Raw genomic sequence first — 27,022 nt, forward strand, 5'->3', positions numbered from 1 at the left:
GGGAGGCTTCTCAGCAAAAGTCTTCTTTGGATCAGTCTGTGCCCGCCCACGCAGGCTGGCCACACTCTGTAGCTACCATTCCTGTCACCCATTGACAACATTACACAGTGTGATTTACCACCATCTGTGGTTATTAACACGGCCGTGGGCAGCACAGAGGACCAGCCCCAAGAGCTGTGGTCCTGAATAGCTTTCTTACGTCCTGGGATTGTCTTTAACGTCAATTCCAGGTTAATGAATGCCACACACACCACAGGTGCCTAGGACAAGGCGTGGCCTTAAGTGGGGTTCCCTGGAAACTGGTGATTTGGGAGTGGGAGACTTTACTGCCTGTTCCCACTCCTCTTTTTTGAAAATAAGCCCTCAGATAGTGATGCTGGCACAGGCCCTATGTCAGTCAGCACTCCCCCAGAGAAACAGAATCAGTAGGTGATGTGTGTGAGTTTTATATATACTTTTTAATATACAGGTTAGTTTTAGATGTAGATAGACATTCTTTTTTTTTTTTTAAATATATATTTTATTGATTTATTACAGAGAGGAAGGGAGAGAGATAGAGAGCTAGAAACATCGATGAGAGAGAAACATCGATCAGCTGCCTCCTGCACATCTCCTACTGGGGATGTGCCCACAACCCAGGTACATGCCCTTGACCGGAATCGAACCCGGGACCTTTCAGTCCGCAGGCCGACGCTCTATCCACTGAGCCAAACCGGTTTCGGCGACATTCTTTTTTTAAAAAAATATATTTTATTGATATTTTACAGAGAGGAAGGGAGAGGGATAGAGTGTTAGAAACATCAGTGAGAGAGAAACATTGATCAGCTGCCTCCTGCACACTCCCTACTGGGGATATGCCCACAACCAAGGTACATGCCCTTGACCAGAATCGAACCTGGGACCCTTGAATCCATAGGCTGACCCTCTATCCACTGAGCCAAACCGGTTTGGGCTAGCTAGACATTCTTGAGTTATTACAAGGAACTACATAATTGTGGGGGGGCTGGCTAGATGAGTCCAAAATCTATTAGGCAGGTGGCAGGCTGGAACTCTCAGGTAGGAGCTGTGGCTGTGGTCCACCGTGGAACTTCTTCTTTCTCCGTGCTGACTCTGAGGATTTTCAACGGATTAGATGAGGCCCATCCAAATCATCCAGGACAATCTCCTTAAAGTCAAAGGACTATCGATCTTAAATACCATCACCGCAACACCTATATCTGTGTTTGACTGAATAGGGTACTATTGCCTGGCCAAGCTGACACAGAATGAATCATCATAGGCCTTGCAGCAGGAAAAGCGAACCCATCCCCCAAACATGTGTTGATTCCAGTCAAGAGGAATTGTTGCCAGAGTGGAAGGGTCCTAATGCAGTCAACTTTTCTTTAAATGGCTAGTTGTGGCCGGTGTGGTTCAGTGGTTGAGAGTCGACCCATGAACCAAGAGGTCACCAGTTTGATTCCCGGTCAGGACACAGGCCCAGGTTGTGTGGGCTTGATCCCTAGCAGGAGGCAGCCAATGTTTCTCTCTCATTGATGTTTCCATCTCTCGCTCCCTCTCCTTTCCTCACTCAAATCAATTAAATATATAGATTTTAATATATTTTCATTAATTTCAGAGAGAGAAACATCAATGATGAGAGAGAATCATTGATTGGCTGCCTCCTGCACGCCCCCTACTGGGGATCGAGCCTGCAACCCAGATATGTACCCTGACAAGGAATTGAGCTGTGACCTCAACCACTGAGCCACACTGGCTGGGCCCACCTTGGTCTTTATATCTCTGCACCAACCAGTCTGGATGTGGGCTGCCCCTGGGGAGGGCAGGAGGTGTGATTTGGGGAAGGGGCTCTCTCCACCTGAGAGCTGTTGGCACAAACACTCCGGCGTAGCTGGGAGAATGAGTACCTTCACTCTGAAGGGGGAGAATCTGGGGGGCACACCACAGCAGCCACTCGATGACTGTTTTCTGCATCTCCTGTGAGTGCCTATTGGTACTTTGTAGTACTTGTCTACTGCTGCAGGATAAATTACCCCCAAGCTTAGTAGCTTCAAATAACAAACATTTATTATCCCATAACTTCTGTTGGTCGTGAATCTGAGCTCAGCTGAGGCAGTGTCTCTGGCTCAGAGTCGCTCATGAGGTTGTCACAAGCTACTGGCTTGGACTACAGACACCTCAAGACTCTCCTGGGCCGGGAGAGCCCACTGCCAAGCTCATCCACGAGGCTGTTGGCCGGCCCCAGATCCACGTTCAAGTTTACTTACGTGGTTGTTGGCAGGCTTCCGTTCCTGGTCATGCTCGCTTTAGGCTGCCTAAGTGTTCCGGTGACCCGGCGGCTGGTTGATTGGAGAGTGAGAGACCAGGCCCAACTAATCTTGGAAGTGACATCGCATCACTTCTGTCATATTCTATTCCTTGGAAGCAAGTCACGGCATCCAGCCTAAAGAAAGGGGAGAGGATGCACAAGGGGGTGAATACCGGGGGGTGAAGGTCATGGGGCCATCTTGGAGCTGCCTGTCCCAAATACTGACAGACACCGAGCTGCGCATTTCACCGGCATTGCTGTATTTAACTCTCACCGTGACCTTCAGAGAGTTGCTATTAATACCCTCTTTTGCAGATGTAGAAACAGGCTCAGGGTGGTTAAATAACTTGCTCATAGCCTCACTAATTACTGTGTAGGAGAGAGAAGATTGAGCCCAGGTTTGTCTGAACAACCTGTGTGCTTCTAACTCCTTTATTGTGCTGTCTCCCTCAACAACATCTTGGGAAGGCTCAAAGTGGCTGCAGAATACTGAAGCTAACCAGGGCTCTGCCGTGCTTTGGGTGCAGGGACTGAGGGACCTGTCGGAGGCTCTCAAACCAGGCGTTTCCCAGCTCAGGAAGCTCAGGAATAAAGCTACACACAGAAGAGTGAGCAGGCCAGAAGACTGGGTGGAGAGGAATTCTGAAAAGGTTGTGTTATTGGTGAGATCACGAAATCCTCCTTCCTTTCCCGTTCATAGTTGCTAAGTCTGGATTGGAAATCTAGAAACAAATGATCTATAATTATGACTGAGGTATAGTCAAAAAGCTAAGCTTCGTGCATAAGGGACTGTGCAAAGGTATAAGCTCTTAGTAACGGTTAGACTGAAATTCGAGGGCTGTTCCAAGGTGTCTATTGCTGTGTAGCAAACCACCCAGATCTTAGTGGCTTAGAGCAGTAATTGATTTTTCGTGATTCTTTGGGTGGGCTGGGCAGTTGCTCTGCATTTAGCTGGAGGGTTAGCTGAGCTGCAGGGTCTGAGATGCCCTCACCCACATGTCTGGATCCCCGGCAGAACAGTTGGGAGCCCTCCATGCGGTCCCTCATCATTCAGTGGTCGCCTGCCCTTCTCCACTTGGCAGTCATGTGCCAGGAGAATGAAGGCAGACACTGCAAGACATCTTGAGGCACAGGCTCCAGAACTTGACATTATTTTTTGAAACTATTTTTTAAAAATGTTTTTATTGATTTTGAGAGAGAGAGGAAGGGAGAGGGAGAGATAGAAATATCAATAATGAGAGAATCATGGCTCGGCTGCCTCCCACACGCCCCCTACTGGGGATCAAGCCCGAAATCTGGGCATGTGCCCTGACCCGGAATGGAACCAGAGACCTCTTGGGTAATGAGTCAATGGACAACCACTGAGCCACACCAGCTGGGTGGAACTTAAACATTATTTCTGGCCCTAACCGGTTTGGCTCAGTGGATAGAGCGTCGGCCTGCGGACTGAAGGGCCCCAGGTTCGATTCTGGTCAAGGGCATGTACCTTGGTTTCGGGCACATTCCCAGTAGGGGGTGTGCAGGAGGCAGCTGATCGATGTTTCTCTCTCATGGATGTTTCTAACTCTCTGTCCCTCTCCCTTCCTCTCTGTAAAAAATCAATAAATATATTTAAAAAAACACATTATTTCTGCCACCTTCTCTGGTCAGAGAAATCACAAGACCAGCCCAGATTCTAGGGAACTGAGAATGGCCACACCTTTTATTGGGAACTTCATGGAGAAGAGTGGGTGTGGACACGTGGCGGTGTGACTCATTGGGGATCATTGTCATTATCATTTACCAGGGAAATTGTGAAAAGGGAGTTTATGCTTAAGTTGCAAGGAAGCAGCTCTTGTTACCTCGGCACCGGCCGTGGGCTGCAGGCCCATGAGGAAGGGCTGCCATGGGCCTGAGATTCGAAGCGTCGCCTCCGCAGGCCCTCGGCGCAGGCTGGTCTGTGCCGGGCTGGGCGCTGCGGAGCTCGGACCGTCAGCAGCAGAAACACAGGAGACGTCAGATGTTGGAAAGCGCACGTCACATCACCCGATTGGACACAGAACTGCGTTCAGGCCGCTGTTGGAACGCCACGCACCTCTGCCCTGCTTCAATGTTAAGTGTCAACGTGTAGCACAAAGGCATTTTCTTGAATTTTTAATTCACTTCCAGAAATAGGCTCATATATCGGCCTATCGGAGGAACGCCTATCTGACTACGGGTCTTGGTCCAAGTCTGAAAGCCGCTGACTGCGTACGTGCTGGGGTGGGCGGAGTGCCCCTGGATAGCCATGAAGAAGAATGTGTTAACATCAGTATCCAGTCAGAGCTGCACGATAATAAGAGAAGGAGAATGGTAATTCTGCGACTCGGGCAGTTTCCTTCCGTTCTAAGAGGTTCGAAACAAAGGGAACCTTGAACAATATGATTTCCTTTGAATGGCTCAGCGCCCTCGTTGGAATCCTTAGACGGAACCAAACAGGGCGGGTCCGGAGCGGGAAAGACTTGGGACAGAAAGCAGTGGGTCTTCCAGCTGGCTCCAGCAACAGCCCTGACCTCACCACCTGACGCTGGATCCCATCATTATTTGTTTACTGTCAGTTTCTGCCACTGGAACATATGCTCCCTGAGAGCAGGACTCTCTCTGGCTCACTGCCGAGTCCCCGTGGCTCCCTCGGTGCCCTGCACATAGTAGGTGTTCAATAAACATTTGTGGGACAAACGGGGAAGCGGAGGGACGCATGGGGAGGGGTAGGAAGAGGAAGCTCATCCTAACCGCGTGTTTTATAGTCCCTGCTTTTCATGGGGTGGACTTGAAACGCTGTCTCCATCTGTGCTTATTTTTCTTCAAACCGGTTCAGAGCCCAATTATGATCTTTTTTTCCAAGTACTGGTTTTTCCTTTCTTTCTTTTTTTTTTAAAGGTTTTTATAAACATTGATTTTTAGAGAGTGAGGAAGGGAGAGGGAGAGAAACATTGATGTGAGAGTGATACATGGATCGGCTGCCTCCTGCACGCCCCTTAATGGGGATGGAGCCCACAAGTCGGGCATGTGCCCTGACTGGGAATCAAATCGGCAACCTTTTGGTGCCTGGATCGACACCCAACCACCGGAGCCACACTAGCCAGGGCCCAAATACTGTCTTCTAGGATATGTTCGGATTGCTGCTCCGCTGGTCAGAGTAGTGTTACTGAAACCAATCAGCACGGAGCCAGACAGCACGGAGGGAAGAGAACTAATCACTCTAACTTTGGCTGGCAGCCTTGAGGACACATTATCTCTCAAAAGGAGGTCTGCAGGGTGTGTGGGCTGGGCAGCCTATTACCAGGACTAGCGACAACTGATAGTAGCAGATAAGGATTGTTCATTTTACCGAAAAACAAAAACAATTCATTGAGCAAGGAGACCTCAAAATGTTGTCAATGGAGGACGAGGAAGAATTAAGCAAAGACAGACACACAAAGGATATGGCTACTTTTTTTTTACTTTGAACATTAGCATTAGGTTGGTTCCCGTACACATCCAAAGGCCCAGCATCTCGGAGATGTGAAGTGGCACACCTTGTACCAGAGTCTCACAAGAATAAAATAGACAATGCTACATCAAGTGGTTAAAATACACAAAAAGTAGTTTTAACAGTCTATAAATTTTATATACTTAAAATCATGATTGAGTTGAAATAAAAAAGTGCATTTCAATTGCTAAAAAAAATAATATTGGTATAGTTAACACAAGGGGGGGGGGGGGATCAGTACATTGAGGGATCCGACAGGATGCTGGGAGAAGATGGCTCCGGGAAGCTAAGCTAGTTTGGAGACTCAGGAGGAGAGCTCTGTCCACCTCCCTGCGGCCCCCTGGGGCCCACCAGCGCTCCTCCCCCGTGTCTGTCCCGTCTTCAGAGATCCCGTCCTACCTACTGTCACATCCCCAACCGAAACTCTTCTAAACTCCTTTGCAGCATGAGAAGTGCCCGCCCTACACGAGTCACCTTGACCTTCAATGGCATCTTGGCAGAGGTAGGAGGGGACACTGCCCCCTTCTGGACTGGACACAGTACCCCGGCCACATGGCCTTCATCCTTACGACCTCACAGGCAGAACAGGGGCCGAGCAGCTTCTGTTTTGTCAAACTCCTTTGGACAAATGTTCAACATTCAACAACAAGCTTTGTAAACCCAACACTAAACAATTTCTGGCAAGCAAACTGGATTTTCTTTTCTCTAAGAAGTGAGGAAAAGTGCAAGTGATTTCAGTACTGTCAGGGAAAACACAAAACAAACAAGTTACACCTGGCCACCTGTTTTCTAAACCGATCACAGCTTCAGCTTCATTTTTTTTGTCCTCAAGTGTTGGAGTTACGAGTGGACGCCTCTACTGGCCGGGGGTGGGAGGTGGGGAGGGGCAGGGAAGGGGGAAGGAGACAGCTATGCCTGAGGAAGGCCATGCCAGGGGCAGATGCCTCCTGGCCCTCCAGGGAAAATGGCCAGGGTCTCGTGTTTCCCCTCCGCTGATGACCGACCTGCTTACAGTGCAGAGGCTGCTGCAAGGAGCACAATTGACACTCGTGGCCGGAGAGCTGATGAGGGTTCGGAGCCCTAAGACAAGTGGCAGAGAGGGAGCACGCACTGAATTCTAACCGGAGGAGTGGCTGCTGCAGGGGCCTCCCTGGCCCGGGGCGGCTCCTGGTGTGACAGACATCCGTTCGGAGCAGAACAGGTGGGAAGTACTTCCTCACTCACTCCAGAGTTCCCTCCGCCACTCTTGTCCCTCTCAGGGATGTGTTGGTCCTGCACTGGTGGTGGGATTTGGAAGAAGGAGGGTCGCCTTCCTTCTTTAGCCCCGAGCACGTCTCCCTGGCTTTCAATCTTGGGCACCGTTATTTTAAAAGGCTAATGAAGATGCCTGGCCCGCAAGGAACTCTGACCCACACCTCAACCTTTGTTTGCATCATGAAGGCTGAGCAACTACTGGACGCAGTAATAAGGGACAATGTCTTAAGAACCAAGATCTATAAATAAGCATTGAGTCAAGAGAGGATGTTCCCAGGAGAGCTGAAAGCAGGCCCTTTCTTTAGAAGGCTCAGAATAAATAAGCTGAAGTACTCTGCTGCCCCCTTGTGGACAAAGCCGGTACTGCTGATGAAAGAATCATAGTTCATGTCAAGAAATAACACACACATTTGAAGGACTCATCTGGCTTTCAGAGGCCATATATATATATCCTTGGGGGTGCAACTTCAGAAATAAACAGCAAAATTATGCCACATAGTTTTTGTTTTTTACTTTTGAAAAGCCTAACGAGTTGAATAATTAAGCACAGATATTTCTGGGAGGGTTAGAGATTCTAAGAGTATTTCCCACCAACTTGCAAATGCAATTAAACAGAGCCTTTGCCCTCTGCAGGTTATGAGTGGGAATCTCTGTCCTTCTGATCACATGGTCCCCTTCACCTGTAAAAGACAGGTAGGGGGGAAGCTGGGTTCCTTCAGAGAAGCTGGATATTAAGAAACAACTTGATTTTTGGCACATCCGGTACAGACATGGCTCTTTGATCAAAACCAACCATGCAAGTATCAGATTTCCTTCTGACTTGAAGCAAAACTCAGCTCCTGCCCCTTCCTGCCCCATCCCATTCCCCACATGTCCCCTCATCGTTTCTAAGGAACCTGCAGCATCCCCCGTCTCACCAGAGGAAGACCAACTTGTGTAAAGGGGCCTGGAACTGGGAGCGGCGGGGACATGTCTCAGGGCCCAGGGCCCCGTGCTGCCTGCACCAGACGTTTCCCATCACAGACGATGGGAAACGAGCCAACACGGTCTCTGGGATGTGGCCCCTGCACGTGCGAGCCCACCCTGGCTCTCCGCTGGTCCTGCCTGTGCCTCGGGAGGGAAAAGCCACACGTTTCAAAGTGGTTACTTTAGGTAGCCAGTTGTGACCAAAGAGAGGCCAACTTCTAGATCAATAATGGGCTGTCAAGGCAAATTAAAGCGAAAGGAATTTAAAACAACAAGGTACCCTTGCTACCTGTTTCTGTAGAAAGTGACCTCTTGCACTCTGTAAACTCGCCATCCCCTTCCAAACAGCCAGTGCAGACTTCCAATATCTTACCTGAACTCACTATCAAACACAAACCAATTCGCGCCATTGGGCACCGTCCCACCAAAACATACAGTCGCCGGACAAAAAGGACTCTGTTCACTCACAGCTGCCTCAAGTCCCGCTGCAGGTGGCCATCGGTCTGGGAAACCTGACTGAGCATGAGCATCATTAATTTGCAGAAAGGAGGCATGATGCTTTACGTCAAAAGGAAAGATCGTAACTAAGGCCCAACTGCTCAACTGCCTAGCTTTCATCCACTTAAAAAAAACCAACTCACTCCCATTTCCTCATTTGAAGGAGTTGTCAGTTTTGGGGAGAACTGAAAGGGAGCAAGGGCCCCGTGGGCTGCACAGACTCCAGTTCTGACGGACAGATTGGCCAGTTGCTCACATGTTTTATTAATAAGGTGCTCATATCACACGGAGAACACACTGCAACCCCCTTTTTATGACATCCTTCATATATTATCTATCAACCATATTTAAAAAATTAATTAGATGAGAACAAGTAGAACGTTATTGAGGAGGATGAGAGAGGGAGGGCAAAAGCCCATCAAGGACTTAGGATAAACCCACAGAGCACCTTTAAATGATGCGATTAAAATACAAGTATGGGTACAACCTTGCAAAGTATTTCTGGGAGAGAAAGGGCACACGGGAATAGGGCATCGCACAGCAGCATTCAGGATCCCTTAGCAACAGGAGGCCGTCAGGAGGACGAGGAAAAGATGTTCAAAAGAGATACTCAGTGACCTTTCCTCTTAAAAGAACATCTGGTTTCTGGTGAAAGGAAAGAAAGAATAAGAGAGACAAGGATAAAATGTTCCATCATTAGAGATGCGGTATGTGAAGAAATAAGATATAAATAAAAGTTAAAAATGCAATCTAACCATGACGTGGGGGAACAGAACAAATACGTTCAAAATTCTTGTCCACGGTGTTAGCTGTTTTGTAGAGCCAAACCCACTGGAACAGGGTGAATGTCAAATCTCCTGGAGAATGAAATAAGCAGAGGTAGGAGTTAAACCAGGAAAAGAATGTTCCAGGATGCTGGCTGTTTGAAGGCACTCAGGAACAGTGCGAGGATCAGATAATGGAGGGTCAGAGAGACGTGTATAGTCATGTATCTGCCGCATGGAAAGAAAAATTCCAGAAACGTTGCGACAATACATGTATCACCGAGTAATACACAGAGTAACAAGGTAGAAATCCACTTTGTAAGTAGCTCCTTATAATAGTACAGCGTCTACTTAGGGGAAAGAAAAGTTTGCTTTCTGAATAGGCAACTCTGCAAAGTAGTTTTGACTTAAATGAAGAATTTGATAAACGGTACATTATCTGGTTCTTTATTTAAATGTACTGAGCCTCAAGCTTCAAAGCTGGGACAACCAAGGAGTTTTTCTTTTGAATCTTGCAAAACCTATCCACTGAGACAAAAAGATCTCATCATAAAGTCTATACAAAGTCTAGAGTGTTTATATAAAAGCAGAGAAGTAGGAAAGTGGGGATGTTGATGGCGACTCTTATGGCTTCCATGGAAGGTGTAGAGAGGATCCCTGGTTTGCTTTAACGAGGTAGTGCCCAGGGCTGGAAGGTCATCGGTACCGGTTATAAACGCTACCGCTGACAGAAGCAGGTTAGGCAGGCGCTGGTATTGCATAATAATGCCACTATCTCTAATGGCCAATGACCTCTCATTCCTGAAAAAATGACCTTTTGGGAAATTTTTTATCTTGGTTTAGGCAAAGGAAAATGGAAACCCAATATTTACTTGCTCTCAGTAAATTTTACAGTCTGAAGGGTTTTACAGTCTGAAGAGTTCCAAGTGAGTTTATTTTTGTAATGGTGCATAGCTGATAAAATTCTTCAATGTAATCTAACCCCCTTTTCATTAAATACTTCCCACAGTCTAGAACAGCATCGAAATGTTCACCATGTGGATCAGCAATGTAATCAAAGCTGTCTCTTCTATACAGTAGCTCAACAGAAAGGTTTCTCTAACTTTAGTTTCCTCTCATTCTTCTTCTTCTTACAATAAAACCCCACCACCATCTGTGTTTCACTAATGGAAATCGGCAAGATGGGGTAAATATATATACACATCTGCAATGGATTTCTATTTCTGCTTGATCTTCAAAATTTAAAACTTCCAGTGAAATAAAAATTAAACTAACCACATATGTCCACTCACGAACATAAAAACTGAAAAATATTTAAGAAGTAGAAAATTCAAACTTCTCGAGCATCTCTTCAGAGTATTTTGCCTCCAGTTAGTACACTAAAGACAATCAGATTATAAGGAACGTCAGTCATTAATAGAGAACAGTTCATGTAAGTGGTAGACTGGAAAAGCATATGTAACCATAAAGTTTTATGTGGTGACCCCCCTGCTTGCTAAAAATGAGAATCAAATCGGAAATGAAGCCACATACCTTCCAACCGTCCATCTTATATCCTCCAAATTAAAAAATGTAGCTTGGTATGAGCAGACCTGACTTAATATGAGAAAGCAGCAAGCAGCCCTTCAATAGGCTACGAAAGAGTTTATATTTGAATGATAAATCTATGAGAAAAAAATGGAAAAAAAGCAGTATCAACTCAAGAAAGTCCTTGGGACTTTTCCTCAAGTCAGTCTTGACCCTAGCGATGGTACAAGGCTTTAAAGACAATAAAGTTAAGTAGTGAAAAACAGCCTCCATTTGGTATCTGTGTAATGCTGAGATGTGGCCACTGTTACCTTTAAAAAACAGATTTAAGTACAGATAATGGCTGAGAACTCAAACTCCTCCACAGTTCCCCTTTCCATAAACAGAGAGCAAGTAGGAATCAGTTTTTTAAAAATCCCGGGTGCTGTGCTGTATGTGGGAGAGAACACACCTATTGCAACTTTTATCTTCATTAAGGACCCAATCAAGTTTTCAACCCTGAGTCTGCGTCCCAAGCATGTTAAACCTGATGTGCACATATGTTTAAGGCTTAATCCTGCAGTTCTCATGTTCAGAAGCATTCAAGTTGTGACTATTCTTAATGCGTTTCATTACTCCTATGTAATATGCCACTGATGAAGAGTCGTTATATTTTGGGCAATTTTCCTGAAGACCACAAATCCTGCCGGGAAAGGAATACTTACACAGTGGGGGGGAACTGGAAGTTTTCAGATTGTTCCACAATACATCTCACTAAGAACTGTATTGCGTGACGTGCTGATTTAAAAAATCTGCTTCTGTTAAGGGTGGGGGTGATTATTTGCTTAATACCGGCTTTCCTGTGTAGCAGATACTTTCTTATGGCTATATTCACTCGAATAAAGAAATCAAAGATGACTACCTGAATTTTCCAGTGTATACTCGTAGTACACCTCATAAAACAGTTGCTTCAATGGTCTCAAGTATAGAATTCAGAATTGCTGCCCTTTACGTTTATTTAGAATAAAATAAGGTATAGCCAATGAACTAGGCTGCAATTTACATCTCTAGTAAAAAGTGATTTGAATATCGTAGGCTTGGCCATGAGATAATGATGTCTACATAAAGGCGCAGACCCAAAGCCTGCCATGGAATTCCCAGGAGACTGTGGGAGCAACATCAGGTGGCCACCAAAGGTGGAGCAAACAGGGAATTAACTGTCCTTTTTCGGTTGGGTACCTGGGTGTTCAAAGGATGTATACAAATATTTAAAGTAGCATTCTTTAGAAATTAGATCCAAAACCAGGAAGAAAAGTGTGTTTTGAGATACTTTTCTGCCTCGTTCCAAAATCTGCCTATGCTCATTATAGAAGACAAAGGCAACAATCACAATGGGGGGAAAATGGACATATTAAACCAAAAAGCGAATAGAGAATGCAGTATTTTTAAAATAGGACTTAACCTCAATGGAAAAAGTTCAACTTTCCCCTCATCAGAGCTAATCAGCCAGAAAGGTGCTTACAGTATGTCTGCTGATTTACTACTAAAAATAAATAAAAGCCGGGGTTCTGACTCAGGCAATGACTTACCAGCCGGAGGAAAGAAAAACGAAGACATTTCAGGATTAACAAAATCAAGAGTGCGCCCTTCGGCAGCACCTGGGCTGCCAGGACGGGTCCGAGAGGATTCGCTGCCTCCGCACAGGGCCGACACGCAAACTCAGGAAGCGTCTACATATTTTTAAATAAACAAATTTTCAAAAACCAAAAGAGGAGGAGAGAGAAAGTAAGGAGACTCCTGGCTTTGGAACTCAGTTCTCTGAGATGAAAAAGGACAAAAGTTTTAGTTGTACTGAATCTGGATAAATTTGATCCGTAAGTACATTGACAGTTAGCCCTTCCGTGCAGCCTTGCCTACAGTAAGCTGCTGGTTGATTGTGCTTTCAAAGTTCTCCAACTTAAAAAGGAACCTGCCGCAAGGTCTCAGAGAGGCCGCCCCCCGCATCACCCACGCGCGCTGCGACCCCAGGCCTGCAGAGCACAGGCGGGGCCGCAGTTCACGGTGGGCACGGGCTCCCGGCCGTGGATCTGTGCAGTGACACAGGGACGGCAAACTCCAGCTCTGTGTTCCCGCCCACACTGCTCAGCCCTCTGCACCGCCATGCTTGTGATCTGGTGTGCTGTTCTACCTTTTCCTGACGATTCCAGAAAAATAAAGCGACCTCAAAATGAGAAGTGTACTGAGACTTCACGTCACGGTTCCAAGGGAAGTGAGAAACAGACGTGACTGGGATGAGGCCATCCCCACTACTTCCTCCTCTGGACAGTGAGCAGCTTTCCTCGGATTTTCCAAACAGGCCACTTCGGGCGGCTTCCCTGGAAAAGGCCCCACACTCCGCAAACCGCCCACTTAATGCACGAGCTGAACCAAGCGAAGCCTGGAGGGCAGGAGCGTGTCAGGGAGCCCAGAGACACCGCGTATTCAGCAGAGATTAAATCTACCCAGGACTGACGCCAAGTCTGAAAGCAAGACCCCGCTTCTGCAGTGGCGCGGTCTGGAGACCCTCTCACACAACTGGCCTCTGAAGCACCTTGAGTTGTACGGATGTAAGAACAGTAACTTTGAACTATAGAAGTTATATGCATCTTTAAGAATCACATTTGGATGATTATAAATTTTTTTCTATTTTACACCATAGGTCCAGCGACACTGAAAAAATTACACCGCTTATTGAAATACATTTCATTTTAGAAACAGACTACTAGAGAAGTCCATACAAAAACTAAATTAATTTCTGTAGTAAAATAAAGAGTGTGTTAGGAGAGCTACACAAAGAAGAAAATTTCCATCTTTCTCTATAATGCTTGATATACTGTGAAAACGTGGCTAGCTCAACTGGGCAGCCAGCACCAAAAGCTGAAAAGAATTCATTACGATACACAGTGATACAATTAATGCTCTGGATTAACCTCACAGTCTTCCCGATTAGTACAAAGGAAACCAGGCCTGTCCCCTCTTGGAGGAGACGTCCGGGGTAAAAAAGCAAGCATACCTCATCAGCTGATATGAAATTATAAAATTCCACAGTCCGAGTGTCTGACATTTATAAAAGTCACCAGAAAATGCAAGCTCAGTGGGCTTCAGTGTGGTGGCTCCCCTGGTTCGGATGACGGGCCCCTCCAGGACTCCAGGTGCTCCTGTTTGTCCCCTCGATGTGCTGATTCACCAAGACAGTGACGAGCTCCTGGCGGGCTGAGCAGACAGGGCAGCCATGCCCCCCGCTCGCCAGCTGCCTGTGGGCGCCAGCGTGGAGCACGCCCTGGAGACGGTGTTAGTGGTGCTGCGCCGCGCTGTTCTTCTCGGCCAGGTGCCGCAGGAAGGAGTCCTCGCCCTGGCCCTGGCCGCGGTGGTTTAAAGGCTCGCTCTTGAAGAGAGCGGGAGGGGGGGGCAGGTGAGGGACGGGCGGGATGGGGAGGTGGTGCGGGTGGTGCGGGTGGGGGTGGATGTGCAGGTGTGAGAACGGGTGGGGGATGGGCCGCGGGGGGAGAGCGGTGACAGGGTTCATGTTGATGGGAGGGGCTGGGGTTGTGGGTGTGTTCACCACGGAAGGAACGGGGGCGGCGGGGGAAGTCGTCAGTGGGATCTGGACAGCAGGCGGCACGTTCACGGGGCTGGTCACCCGAAAGCACTTCTCCTTGTGGGCCTTCAGCATGTTGGAGAAGCGGAACCGCTGGCCGCACACATCGCACGGGTAGGGCTTCTCGCCTGTGTGAGTTCTGCGGTGCCTCTTCATGTTGGGGCGGCTGGTGAAGCTCTTGCCACAGATTTCACAGATAAAGGGTTTCTCTCCTGAGATGAACAGAGACACAAAAATGATCAGCTACTCGGGGGAATTATGTGCTCGCCATTCCTTAGATTAAGAAAGGAGATTGCCACTCCTCTCCCTTACGGCATATTACATTCTAATAGCAAAACACGAGTCTCCCAAAGCGGGGACTTTAGAACAGATACGAGTAAAACGAACAGACAACCTGCATCTGGGCTTGGCTCACAAACAGGGCACCTACAGTAGCGATCGTTCGCGGCCTACGGGAGAACTGCCCACACAATGCCCGGGGCCCCAGGAACCAACACCACCGACCAATCCCCGCCTCCAATCCGGGCACGCTGGTCTGCAGGCAGGACGGGCATTCCAGCCACAAGTGGGACTTTGCCGAAAAGGTCCCGTGGAGCGAGTCCCTTGGTGGCCACTCGGGCATCACCCTCAGCCTGGGGCTGGCTCACTGGTACTGGACGTGGAAAGGGCTGGACGCAGCCTTCCGTGTGAATTTCACGCTGCGGTGTTTCTGCATAAGAGCTACTGGCGCTTCTGCAGACGGCCCTTCATCACATGGGACTCCGCACGCCTGAAGGGCACGCGGCATTCCTGGTGCCAGCTTCCTAAATGCCCGAGATTTTTATAATAAAAAATGTCCCCACACCATTTCCGAATGTCCATGGGTATGTGGAGAGCTGAGAGGGTGGATGTCTTCCTGAGAAGCAGTGAGTTTTGGTAAAGCAAACCCAATCAAACTTGAAGAGTACTGAGGGTATTCTATTTAAAGCAGTCAGTGTCTTCCAGCTTTTAAAGGTCCAGAACCCTTTCCTTAGAAAAAATACACACCAAACAAGTTTCATACTATTTCAGGGGACCCCACGCCCTGAGTAAAGAATCCATTTTCTTGAAGGAACCTGAAGTTAAAGGGCACTAACAAGTAATCCTTTATAAAACAGAGCCATGAAAGCCTAATCATTCAGTGTTATAAGTCTGTATTTTTATTTAAAGTGAAATTTCCACTCGGCATGAAAATTGGTGTTTACATTTTGAAATAAACAGACTCACAGGTGATCAGCAAGTACTTGAGACCGAGCCGTGCCTTCCCCACGGAGCCCTTACCAGTGTGCGTCTTCATGTGCTCGTCGAAGTACTGCTTCATGTTGAAGTCCTTGCCGCACCACTGGCACATGAACTGCTTGTGCCCGATGTGGATGCTCATGTGGGAGCGCAGCTGGTACTTGTACTGGAACCGCTCGTCGCAGTTCTGCAGGGACACGGGAGACTCTGGACGCCGAGCACAACAGCCTTCCTGGCCCGAGCCCACCCCTACACCTGAGAGGCTTGCTTTTCCTACTCAACACAGAACCTGCTTTTGTCAACTCTTTGGCTCTGCTATAATTCTGCAGCCGAGTTATTCATAAAAGGGGAATTTCTCATATAATGATTACTGATTTACTAAAAGAAAAATAACTCATGTGTCAGTTCAAAATTTAACAATGTGTTAAAAAAAGACATTTCTCATCCTGGCCGGTGTGGCAAAGTGGTTAGAGCATCCGCAGTGCACCAAAGGGTCTTGTGTTTGATTCCAGGTCAAGGGCACGTACCTCGGCTGCAGGTTTGATCCCCAGCCTTGACTGGGGCGTGTGTGGGAGGCAACCAATCCATGTCTCTCTCTCACATTGATGTTTCTCTCTCTTTCTCTCACTCCCCCTCTATCCCTCCCTTCCACTCTCTCTAAAAAGCAATGGAAAAAATATCTTGGGTAAGGATTAACAAAAACAAAAACACACAAAAAGGGTATTTCTCTACTGAGCAGTGAGATAACACGATGCTCAGAGCACCTGTCTGCAGGCTCTGTGGCCTCGCGGCCTGACGCCCCGCACCTCGGAACCACCTCTCGCGGCTGCCCCACACGGACGAACGCTACTCCGGCCCCGAGACCTGCGCCTGGCGGTGGCACCTTCCTTACCTCACATCTGAAGGGCTTCTCTCCAGAATGCTGCAAGGAGTGCACCTTGAGTGACATACTGCGTTTGAACGATTTCCCACAGGTTTCACATGTAAAAGGCATGTCTTTCGTGTGCGCTGCAACACAGAATGCACTTTAATCAAAATAAGTTCTCCCAAAAGCTCCAATTGGAAAAGGTCGGTGTCCTACTGTAAGGCCATCACACCACCTTCATTCCCACACGCTGACACGGGAGGCTTTCATGGCAATGTTCTGAAGAGGAAATAAACAGCAACGGTGAAAAGAAGCCTGGGTGTGGGAGCCGAGCCGGGACCGTCCAATTTGGTGATGCTTCCTGACGACATGTTGCATTTAATTCCAACCAGTCCGAAGGGACTGAAGTGAGGCAGTGCCTCGTATCCTGCCCCATACAGAGCACGAAACACACCAAAGCACAAGGGAAAATTGTAGGTGAGAGAAGAGAAGCCGACAGAACTTACCGACCATGTGTTTCCTCACGTGAGCCATGGTGTAGAATTTCTTCTCACAGATCTCACAGGAGAATTTCTTTTCTGCATATCCATGGACGATCTTGATATGTTCATGAAGGGACCAGAGCTTCTTGAATGACTTGTTACAGGAAACACACTGGGCAGGACAAGCAGAAATCATCTTACTTACAGGGGCTGCAGAAAGCCAGACCTGCCTGCTGGCAGGTGACACGGTGTGCTAGGGTCCTGGCGCAAGGCCAGAATCCAAACACGTGCTATCCGGCCATGCAGTCCAGGTCCAACACCAATATCTGTGTGTCCTATTTTCCAAGATGCATCTTTTAGACACACTTTGGGAGTATGAAAACAATGGCAAAAAATAAGACAGGAAGAAATGGAAAGTCCCACTAATATCAAAGAAGTGACTGCTTTTATCAAATTTGTGTTGTACCTATAAAAAGAACCTGCCAGCTTTTAAAAAATATATGCATTACCAAAAGCGGCTGCCTCCTACATGTGGGTCACATAGGTGTTTACCAGAAAATACAAACTAATTTCAAATTAACATAAATAAAAGAAGAAAAAACAAAATACACATTAATGGTTATAGATCTGCAGAAGTATAACAATATTTCTGTACCTTAGAGAGTGTATTTGGAACCTTCGTTAACACAAATTACTGAGATTTTATTATATTTTTCCAAATCTAATTTGCTCTATTAAACATTTCCCTCTGGCAGAATTTAACATAAGCTCGAACCGGTTAGTATCTCTCTCCCTTTTCCCTTATAGACCAGCTCCAGATGCCTCATGTAAGTCCCCACGGCAGCGATTTTCAGTGGGTGTGTCAGAGTTTTTAAAACATGCAATATCTGACTATTCAGTTAGGGGCACTGACCCCTTAGATCAGTGGTTCTCAACCTTGTGGCCCTTTCAATACAGTTCCTCATGTTGTGACCCAACCATAAAATTATTTTCGTTGCTACTTCATAACTGTCATGTTGCTACTGTTATGAATCGTCATATAAATATCTGTTATGCAGGATGGTCTTACGCTACTCCTGTGAAATGATCGTTCGACCGCCAAAGGGGTTGCGACCCACAGGTTGAGAACCGCTGCCTTAGATTGTCAAATAAAATATTACAACAGCCAATATGATAGCCATCCAGTGTGAATGAACAAAAATTATGCCTATATTTTTGTCAGATAGGCAGGAAATGTATTTCTTGATGTGCCGCAGAATTTTATAATTAGTTTATGTGCCACGAGATGAAAAAGGTTGAACATCGCCGACCTATAGAATGCAACACTGCTTAGCTCCTTGTGTTATGAATCATTAATGGTCTAGACCAGCGGTTCTCAACTTGTGGGTTGTAACCCCTTCTGGGGTCGAACGACCCTTTCACAGGGGTCGCCTAAGACCATCGGAAAACACATATATAATTACATATTGTTTTGTGATTAATCACTATGCTTTAATTATGTTCAATTTGTAACGATGAAATTGGGGGTCACCACAACATGAGGAACTGTATTAAAGGGTCGCGGCATTAGGAAGGTTGAGAACCACTGGTCTAGACGATCAGGCATAAAGTGTATGAAAATAAAGTGCTTCTGGTTAAATCAAAACAATACTAGAAAGTTCTAGGTAACAATCAGACTCTGAGATACTTAAGGAAACACGATGGAATTCACTGTAAATAAAGATCTCTTAACATCACTGTCACTTCAGGAAACAAAGACTCTGGGAAGGGTTAAAAAGATAAGCTGCTGACGAATACGGCGTGAGAGAAGGACAGACAACGCCTATAAGCCATTTTGTGGGACAGGCTTTAATTTCTACTTGTTGCTAGGTCGTCATGATCACGAGGATCCATACTGAGGAACAAAGCAGTGTTCCTGAGGAATGCAAAGAGTTCATTCAGCAGCACCCAAGAACCTACACGCATGCTTACACGCGTGACGGTGAGAAACAGTGAGGAAAGGCATCAAATGCTTCCTTTTCTGTAACTTAATAAAGTAAATTTAAGTTTAAAAAAACCGTATAAAGGTCTTCAAGTTCAAGATACACCTTTTTAGCAACGAACGCACAGACCTAGTGAAACCCCTAGGGTGCAGCACCACTTCACTCCCTGTGGCCTGAACCCTGGCAACCAATTCATCCCCCAGCCACGACTCTGTTTTCTCTTATTTACCCAGCATTTGGGAGATCAAATCACAACTGATGAATCAAAAAGCAGCGAAATTTTAGCAAATATAATTTATATATATATATATATATATATATATATATATATAAAAAATTGATTTCAGAGAGAGGGATAGAAACATCAATGATGAGAGAGAATCATTGATTGGCTGCCTCCTACATGCCCCCCACTGGGGATAATGCCAGCAACCCCAGCAAGTGCCCTGACCAGGAATCAAACCCTGACCTCCTGGTTCATGGGTCGACACTCAACCACTGAGCCACACTGGCCGGGCTATACTCGATATATTTAAAACTCTCTTTAAAGTAAAGCAATGATCTCAGGTGTTGATTAAAAGCAAGAGGAAATGTGAAAAATAAGGAGCACTTCAGGAAACAAACTAAAACAAAACAATTGCATCTTTTAAAAGAAATTTAGCGTAAATATGGTACAAAATATGTCTATTTTACATATTTTATGTAGGCATTAATAGACTTACCTTCAAAGTATTCACTGATATGCATTCGCATGTGTTAACCAATATAGCTCAGCACAGTAATATTATTCACTTGACAAAACATAATTAGCACAACTTTTACCCTATGGCAACACAGTCCTCTCAAGGCACCAGCCTGGTTTGAGTACCATGTTTTGTTACCTTAACCATATGGTACAGGAGCATTACATAGCCCTACTGCCAGGCGGGCAACATTTGCAACCAGCTCAGCCTCTGTTTAAAGTTTGCATATTCCCATGGGCTCAGCCTCTTGACAAATTTAGTGTTGTCCTCTCTCCACTGGTGAACGCAAACTCACTCCTGGAGATCTTCCATTTCCACGGGTCTGAGTCATTACGGTTTTGTCCCCATCGGCTGCACTAGAACCTGGCACCCTTTCAAGCCTAGAAAGGGACCGCTCTCTATTCCCGCACTTTGCCCAGTATTTCCCACCTCGACAGAGAAGATGCCAGAATGAATGGTAACGACTCTGAATCTCAGTGCAAAGTCGGCGTTGACTTCACCTACGGGGCAATCCCCTACAACAGATCCCCCTTCCAAGTACCTGGGTTCCCGCTAGTCCAGCGTCAGTTAAATTTAATGCTTTTGAAATAAAACGTTAAGCCTGGGTTTGGCTGTTAAAGAGCTAAACTGGCGAAATCTGTCCCTTCAGCCTCTATTGTACTTATTCTCTTGGGCAGATACCAGGTGAGTCTGAACAGCCAGGCTCTATGCTGGGGAGCGTGCCCTCTCGGTGATGAGACAGACCTACCTGGATATTTTTCTCACAGTCTGTTTGCTGGTGAAGGGACAGCTCACTTTCCAGGACAAACTTCTTGCCACACTTATCACAAATCTGCATGCGCCTGTGAGTAACGTTCATGTGCTTCTCCAGGTACCAGCGCGTATTAAACACCCTGGGGCACTTCTCACAGGTCAGAGTCTCCTTCTCGTCACACTTAGCTTTCTGGGCCGAGGCTCTGGGCTCCTTGGCGGCCCGCTTCTTCCGCTTCGGCGGCTCTACACTCTTCCTGCGACCGCGGGTAGCTCTGGGAGCAGGGGAAGCGGGCGCTGCGGCCACAGAGGCAGCCCTCCTCGTCCTCCTCTGCGCGACGCCGACGTTCTCCGCGGCCTTCTCCTTTTTCTTCTGCCTCGCGTTCTCCCCATAGTCACTGCTGTTGTCCGTGGCCTCCTCCTCACTCTCGTCGTCGTCCTCCTCGCTGCTCGTCTTAACGACAGGAGTCTCTTTGGACTGAGAAGAGACACCCTTCTCCCCTTTAGACACATTTAACGTTTGATTATTAAGGTTTACCTCCACGATGATCTGCTCCCTTTTGTAGGAGACCTCCTCCTCCTCCTCCATGTCATCAGAATTCTCCCGGTCTTCTTTGACAGCATGCACGTCGGAGCCGGCTCTGGTCTCCCTGAAATACGGCTGTTCCTCTGTCTCGTGGAGATGCGGTTTGCTCGCCTTGGTGTCCACTAACACGGAGTAAGGACTTCCCGACTCCCTCTTGTACACTTTGGTGGACAGGTCCAGTTCTTGGTTGGCACCATGATAGAAGGTAGACGGCACCTGCGCACGACGGCCGTCTTCCTGCGCCATCCCTGCCACATGCGCAGCACAGTTTTCAACCAGCTCCTGACAGGAGCCGGCTGTGTGGCTCATTGGTAAGTGGCCCGATTTATGAAAGAGTTCAGACTATAAAGAAATAGCTTTAAAACAGCATAATTATCAAGACTCAAATCTTTTTCCATCCACAAAGAATCACTCAAATTTAAAAAAAAAAAAAAAAAAAGGTCTTCCTGGAACCCGTGAGCAATTCTCCCAGTGATGCAGCACCAAAGCGTAAGTCAAAGGTTTGGTGTTATGGCAAGAGCAGAGCTAGTGATTTTTCGTTTGAAGATCAGCTGCAAGTGACTTGGAGCATCTTATCTACAAAGAAAAGCAAAGAAGAAAAAAGTCAGATACCACTATTTCCTTTGTATAACATGCACGTACACCATACAGCAAACACAGCCTAAAACGATCAAACTCTATATATACAATTCTTTCTTCTGCTTTTAAATGGTTCAGTGTGGGCCATTATTTTACTGGGTTACATGAATTCAACAAACATTTTGTTAGAATTGGATTCTAAGTAAATTCTAAGGTAGCAGGAGTCACTGTCCCTTCACTGAGATATCTTAGAGCTTAGCACAATGCCTAGCACTTCGTAGGTGTTCAGTATACGTTTGAGGACTAAATGAATAGCTGCTACTGCATAGCACTCATTATCCTAGATGCTGTGAGGCACACTGATACGGCAAAATATATCTGTCTACAATTTAGCCTGGTTATATAAATGCGTCGGACATGGAACACACAAGAGCATTCTGCTTCTGGCTTTCGTTTCAATGTCAGACACCACTGTCCACCACCGTGAGGGCTCACGGACAAAGGTGGCAGTGGGCTAGGCACTGCAGGCCAGGAAATAAACCTGCTACTTGACATAACTACTGAAAAGAGAAAATGTCCCTGGCTTTAGACAATTTAAATCTAGATATAGATTATTACTTTAGGTACTATTGTTTTTAGGTTTATCAGAATAACTTCAAAATTGCCAAGTATTTTTAAATTTGTTCTATGCATAGCTCACTAGATCCACTCAGTAACTGGGTGATTCTTCACGTGTCAGTTGCAGAAATCTAAATTCTAAGAAACAGTAACCATCAGGTTGATATGGTTCCAAGAAAAATAAAACCATCACTTAAAAAAAAAAAAAAAAAAAGATCAGAGAGGCATGTAATTTGCTTTGTGACATACCTCACATTGCTGTTTAGCCAACCACCTAACCTCTGAGTCATATGAAATGACTGCAAACACATACTCTGTCTAGTTGACAAAAGAAGAAAACCAGTATTTACTGAATGCCTGCTATGTGCACAGGCACTGTGAGGGTGCTTATTATCTATTATTTCTATTTAATAACCACTGCAAAACTTTGGGGTTGATTTTTACATTATTCTTCTCTTCCATTTTCTTTCTCTGTATGGATTTGTTCTTTAAAAATTATTTTACTTTCATTTTAGTGGAATTTCAGAAAGGAGTGGTGATAAATGCTACTATATTTTACTTGACATCTGCATAGATATATTTACTTTTTTGTATTTATTAATGAGAAAAATTATGCCTCTGAGAGGCTAACTAATTTGTCTAAGATCACATATCTATTCAATGACAAAAGCAGTGTTTGATCCTAGGTCTGCCCGACTCCAAAGCTCATAGTCTATCTCTACTATGACAAGTGACACTCCAAAAAATAACTTAAAATTAATTATTCCTGTAATCACAGACCTTTTTGCAATAAACAGTTTCACACTTCATATTTTAAGTAGGAAAATCCCAGTAACTTTATTTCACATGTACCAAAACTTCTGACCCTAGAAATAATGTAAACTACTACAAGTACTGTTATATAAACTTACATTGATCTCAAATTAAGCAAGGGAAGAGAAACAATAAAATTCATCTAACCAGCAAACGCTAAGAGTTAAATAAAAGTCAGGAAGACAAAAAATAAGTAACGGAAGGAAGGAAGGAGGGAGGGAGGGAGGGAAGGAAGAAAAAGCCCCTGTAGTCGGCCATTAATACTTTCTTCGCAAATACTCTGGGCACAGGGTAGGACTGCACTTTCCAGCCCTGCCCCTGCCCTGCAGCACATCGGGAGTGGATGTGACACACAGAAGGCCAGGGCATCTTCTAACCAAGATAAGAGCCTCCAGACCTCATTCCCTCTGCCACAGGGGCCAGCGATCTTCACGGTGATGACGGCTATCTTTGCTATCGGCTGGGGTCCCTGAGGGACTAAAAGGACTTACAGGATATATGCACAGTGCAGTGGATTTTTTTAAATATACTTTTACACAGAGTGTGTTTTTCAAGCCACTGGGATTTTGTGTTGTTTATGCCTACAGCATAACCTGGCCTATCCCAGCATATACAAGTGGAATCTGGAAGTGGGGTGCTGCTTCATCAAAATACCCAAAATACATAAGAAAGGTTTAGGAAGCTGGTAGGAGGCAAGGAAACTGCTACTGGAGGCTAAAAGGATATGATGCAGTGCTGAAATGATTGGTGGAACTCACCTAATTACCTCATGAGATAGATAGCATGCCACAGAGCCGAAAGCTCTAGTGGGGAAATGGGACTACAGGACTATTAAGAGAGAGTGCTGGTTACTGTTGGTTGTATTTGAGATATTACTTCATGCAAAGGGTAAATTCACATTTCCATATCTAGAATAATAAGAGCACAATATGCTAATTAGACCGGACAGCCGAACGACCTTCCGGACATCATTCCAGATGTCTGTCCGGATGAAGCTGCGGTGGAAGGGAGGCAGAGGCGGTTAGGGGCGATCAGGCAGGCAGGTGAGCGGTTAGGGGCGATCAGGCAGGCAGGTAAGCAGTTAGGGGCAATCAGGCAGGCAGGCAGAGTGGTTAGGGGCAATCATGCAGGCAGGCAGAGTGGTTAGGGGAGATCAGGCAGGCAGGCAGGCAGGCGAGCGATTAAGGAGCAAGCAGTCCCGAATTTCGAGAGGGATGTCCAACTGCCAGTTTAGGCCATATCCCGCAGGGGTATGGCCTAAACTGGCAGTTGGATATCCCCCAGGGGTCCCGGATTAGGAGAGGGTGCAGGCCGGGCTGAGCCCCTCTCTCCTCCCATGCACGAATTTCATGCACTGGGCCTCTAGTAAGACAATAAAAACCAATGTGCATTATTCATTGCACAGTTGCTGAAGCTACCTTAACTTTCACCAATAACCCCTAGGGCCAAACAAGAAGTTAAATACTAAGGAGGCTACACTTCAGGACCCGATGATCACAATGCATATTTACAACATCTTTCCTGTTCAATTCCATTCACAAACACCATCGAAAGGAGAATATAATTTCACCAAAGAGTTTTGTGTTTGTTTTTTTTTTACTTTTTAAAAATATGTTTTTATTGATTTGAGAGAGAGGAAGGCAGAGGGAGAAACATCAATTGGCTGCCTCCTGCACTCCCATTCCTGGGGATTGAACCCACAACCCGGGCAGGTGTCCTGACAGGAATCGAACCACAGACCTCTGGTGCATGCGCTCAACCAACTAAGCAACACAGGTCAAGGAATTATTTTTAAAAGAAGGGTAAGAGTTTTATTTTTATTTTATTTATTTTTTAAATATTTTTATTGATTTCAGAGAGAACGGGAGAGGGAGGATGAGATAGAAACATCAATGATGAGAGGGAACCATTGATTGGCTGCCTCCTGCATGCCCCCCAATGGGGATCAAGTCCGCAACCCTAGCATGTGCTCTTGACTAGAATTGAACCCGGGACCCTTCAGTCCACAGGCCGTCGCTCTATCCATTGAGCCAAACCAGCTAGGGCAGGTAAGAATTTTATTTTACTGTTAGCTTTTCCATTAAAATCTGACCAAGTCCTGGCTACATGAACATGCAAATAAAATCCAGTGCCCTTGCCCTAAAAACAACCAGGAGAACATATCCACAATATACATAATCTCGGAAGGTCTCAGTTTAGCCTGACCAAATGTTGTTTTATGGAACACAATTATTTTAATGCACTAGTCCATTTTTAAAATGCTGTCAAGATATCTTGATAATTATTAACTGAAACCCCGCCTCTTAGCTTTCTTAAGGAAAGTAAGAGACTTAAAAGGCCTGTGAATCTTCCTTTTCTTAAACTCCTACAAGTAACGCCTCAGGTTAGACGGAGATATACTTAGCAGGATGTTCACACTATGGCTACCTACAATGTGAGCCATTATGAGAGGCCTATGTACGTGTCAATTTGACTAGATCATTGTGAACTTGAATTAAAAACTCATTAAGAAAATGAAAATAAGTGAAGTGCCTTTATTACATTACATTCCTATATTTTACAAAAATTTAAATCACAAACATTTTAGATGCTTAACAACATCAGGAAATTATGGAATTTAATGTATATACTTGACCTACCAAAAGGAATGTTATTGTTTTTTCATTAACAAAAATTAACACTTAGAAAAAAAGCTTAAATGAACTAATCTTTTTTTTTTTTTTCAATATATTTTATTGATTTTTTACAGAGAGGAGGGGAGAGGGATAGAGAGTTAGAAACATCGATCAGCTGCCTCCTGCACACCCCCTACTGGGGATGTGCCCGCAACCAAGGTACATGCCCTTGACTGGAATCGAACCCGGGACCCTTCAGTCCGCAGGCTGACGCTCTATCCACTGAGCCAAACCAGTTAGGGCAAAATGAACTAATCTTAAACCAAGGGGTATATACAAATAGTCTAAGGCAAAAATATTTGAAAGCAGATGGGAAGGTTTAACTCAAACCCTAACATACCCGGAACATGGCCAATGGAAAAAGACAAATGCTAATATATCACCTGCCTTGCCTTCCCATAAGTCTGTATGTTCCTCTCCTTAGCAGCAACTCTTAAACTTTGGAGAATCTTTAGAAAAGCACAAATCTTCTCTTTCATAAAAATGAACAGACAAAATTTTGCATGTAATATCAAGGAGTTTGCCCTTTTCTAGAACCCCATCCATGGATCTCCTAGGGACCCAAAACCCCCAATCTAAGAACTCCTGCTAAAGAGCAGATTTAACTTTTTCATATTTGAAATGTACATTTAGATTATGTTTGTAAATTAAATTCTTTGCCTCCTTCGCTCTTCTCCCTACCTTTTTCTTCTAATCTCGCCAGCATAACTATCATCATTAATGAATTAAATGAAAAAAATCTTAAAAAATAGAAATAAGAGATCTTAGTATGAACCCCAATATGCCACTTCACCAGGTATATCACCTTGGACAAGCCAACTAATCTTACTCAATCTCAATGTGTTCCTTGTAAAGCTAGAACAACAATACCCACACCTATTTAATCTGATGACACAGGCAAACTTCCCAGTACATGTGGATTTCAGTACTGGCTCCTTTCTCATTTCTATTTGAGAAGATCTTTCTTTCTTTTTTAAAATATATTTTTATTGATTTCAGAGAGGGGAAGGGAGAGAAAGAGAAACATCAATGATGAGAATCAGATGGAGCCCACAGCCCTGACCACTTGGTTCATGGGTGGATGCTCAACCTCTGAGCCCCACGGGCTGGGCGAGAAGACCTTTCTTAAAGAAGCTGTAGATTACAGATGGCAGAGCAGAGATTTATGTAATTTTAGAGTTGGGTACGTGCATTTTTCCATAGTGAACATGAGGTAGTGAAGATGAGAAAAAGGAAAAGATTGTGAAGAGAA

At 45.5% G+C, this 27,022-nt stretch overlaps 1 protein-coding gene across 7 annotated transcripts in view; it reads right to left on the reverse strand.

Moving 5' to 3' along the window:
* Positions 1 to 5,747: 5,747 nt before the first annotated feature.
* ZNF652 (zinc finger protein 652) overlaps positions 5,748 to 27,022 on the reverse strand; it is a 40,545-nt gene continuing 19,270 nt past the window's right edge. For 3 of the 7 annotated variants that reach the window (XM_036339265.1, XM_036339266.1, XM_036339267.1), the window contains 5 exons: positions 20,498 to 21,661; positions 17,049 to 17,196; positions 16,570 to 16,685; positions 15,720 to 15,864; positions 5,748 to 14,632 (listed from right to left, as the gene is read on the reverse strand). In XM_036339265.1, coding sequence (XP_036195158.1) covers positions 14,115 to 14,632; positions 15,720 to 15,864; positions 16,570 to 16,685; positions 17,049 to 17,196; positions 20,498 to 21,394 — 1,824 coding nt within the window. In that variant the 5' untranslated portion in view covers positions 21,395 to 21,661 and the 3' untranslated portion in view covers positions 5,748 to 14,114. Of the gene's footprint in view, positions 14,633 to 15,719; positions 15,865 to 16,569; positions 16,686 to 17,048; positions 17,197 to 20,497; positions 21,662 to 27,022 lie in introns of those variants that run through there. The other 4 variants (XR_004972703.1, XR_004972702.1, XR_004972701.1 and 1 more) reach the window with 4 other exon arrangements.

The sequence above is a fragment of the Myotis myotis genome, unplaced genomic scaffold (genome assembly GCF_014108235.1).
Source record: "Myotis myotis isolate mMyoMyo1 unplaced genomic scaffold, mMyoMyo1.p scaffold_m19_p_17, whole genome shotgun sequence".
Taxonomy (NCBI): domain Eukaryota; kingdom Metazoa; phylum Chordata; class Mammalia; order Chiroptera; family Vespertilionidae; genus Myotis; species Myotis myotis.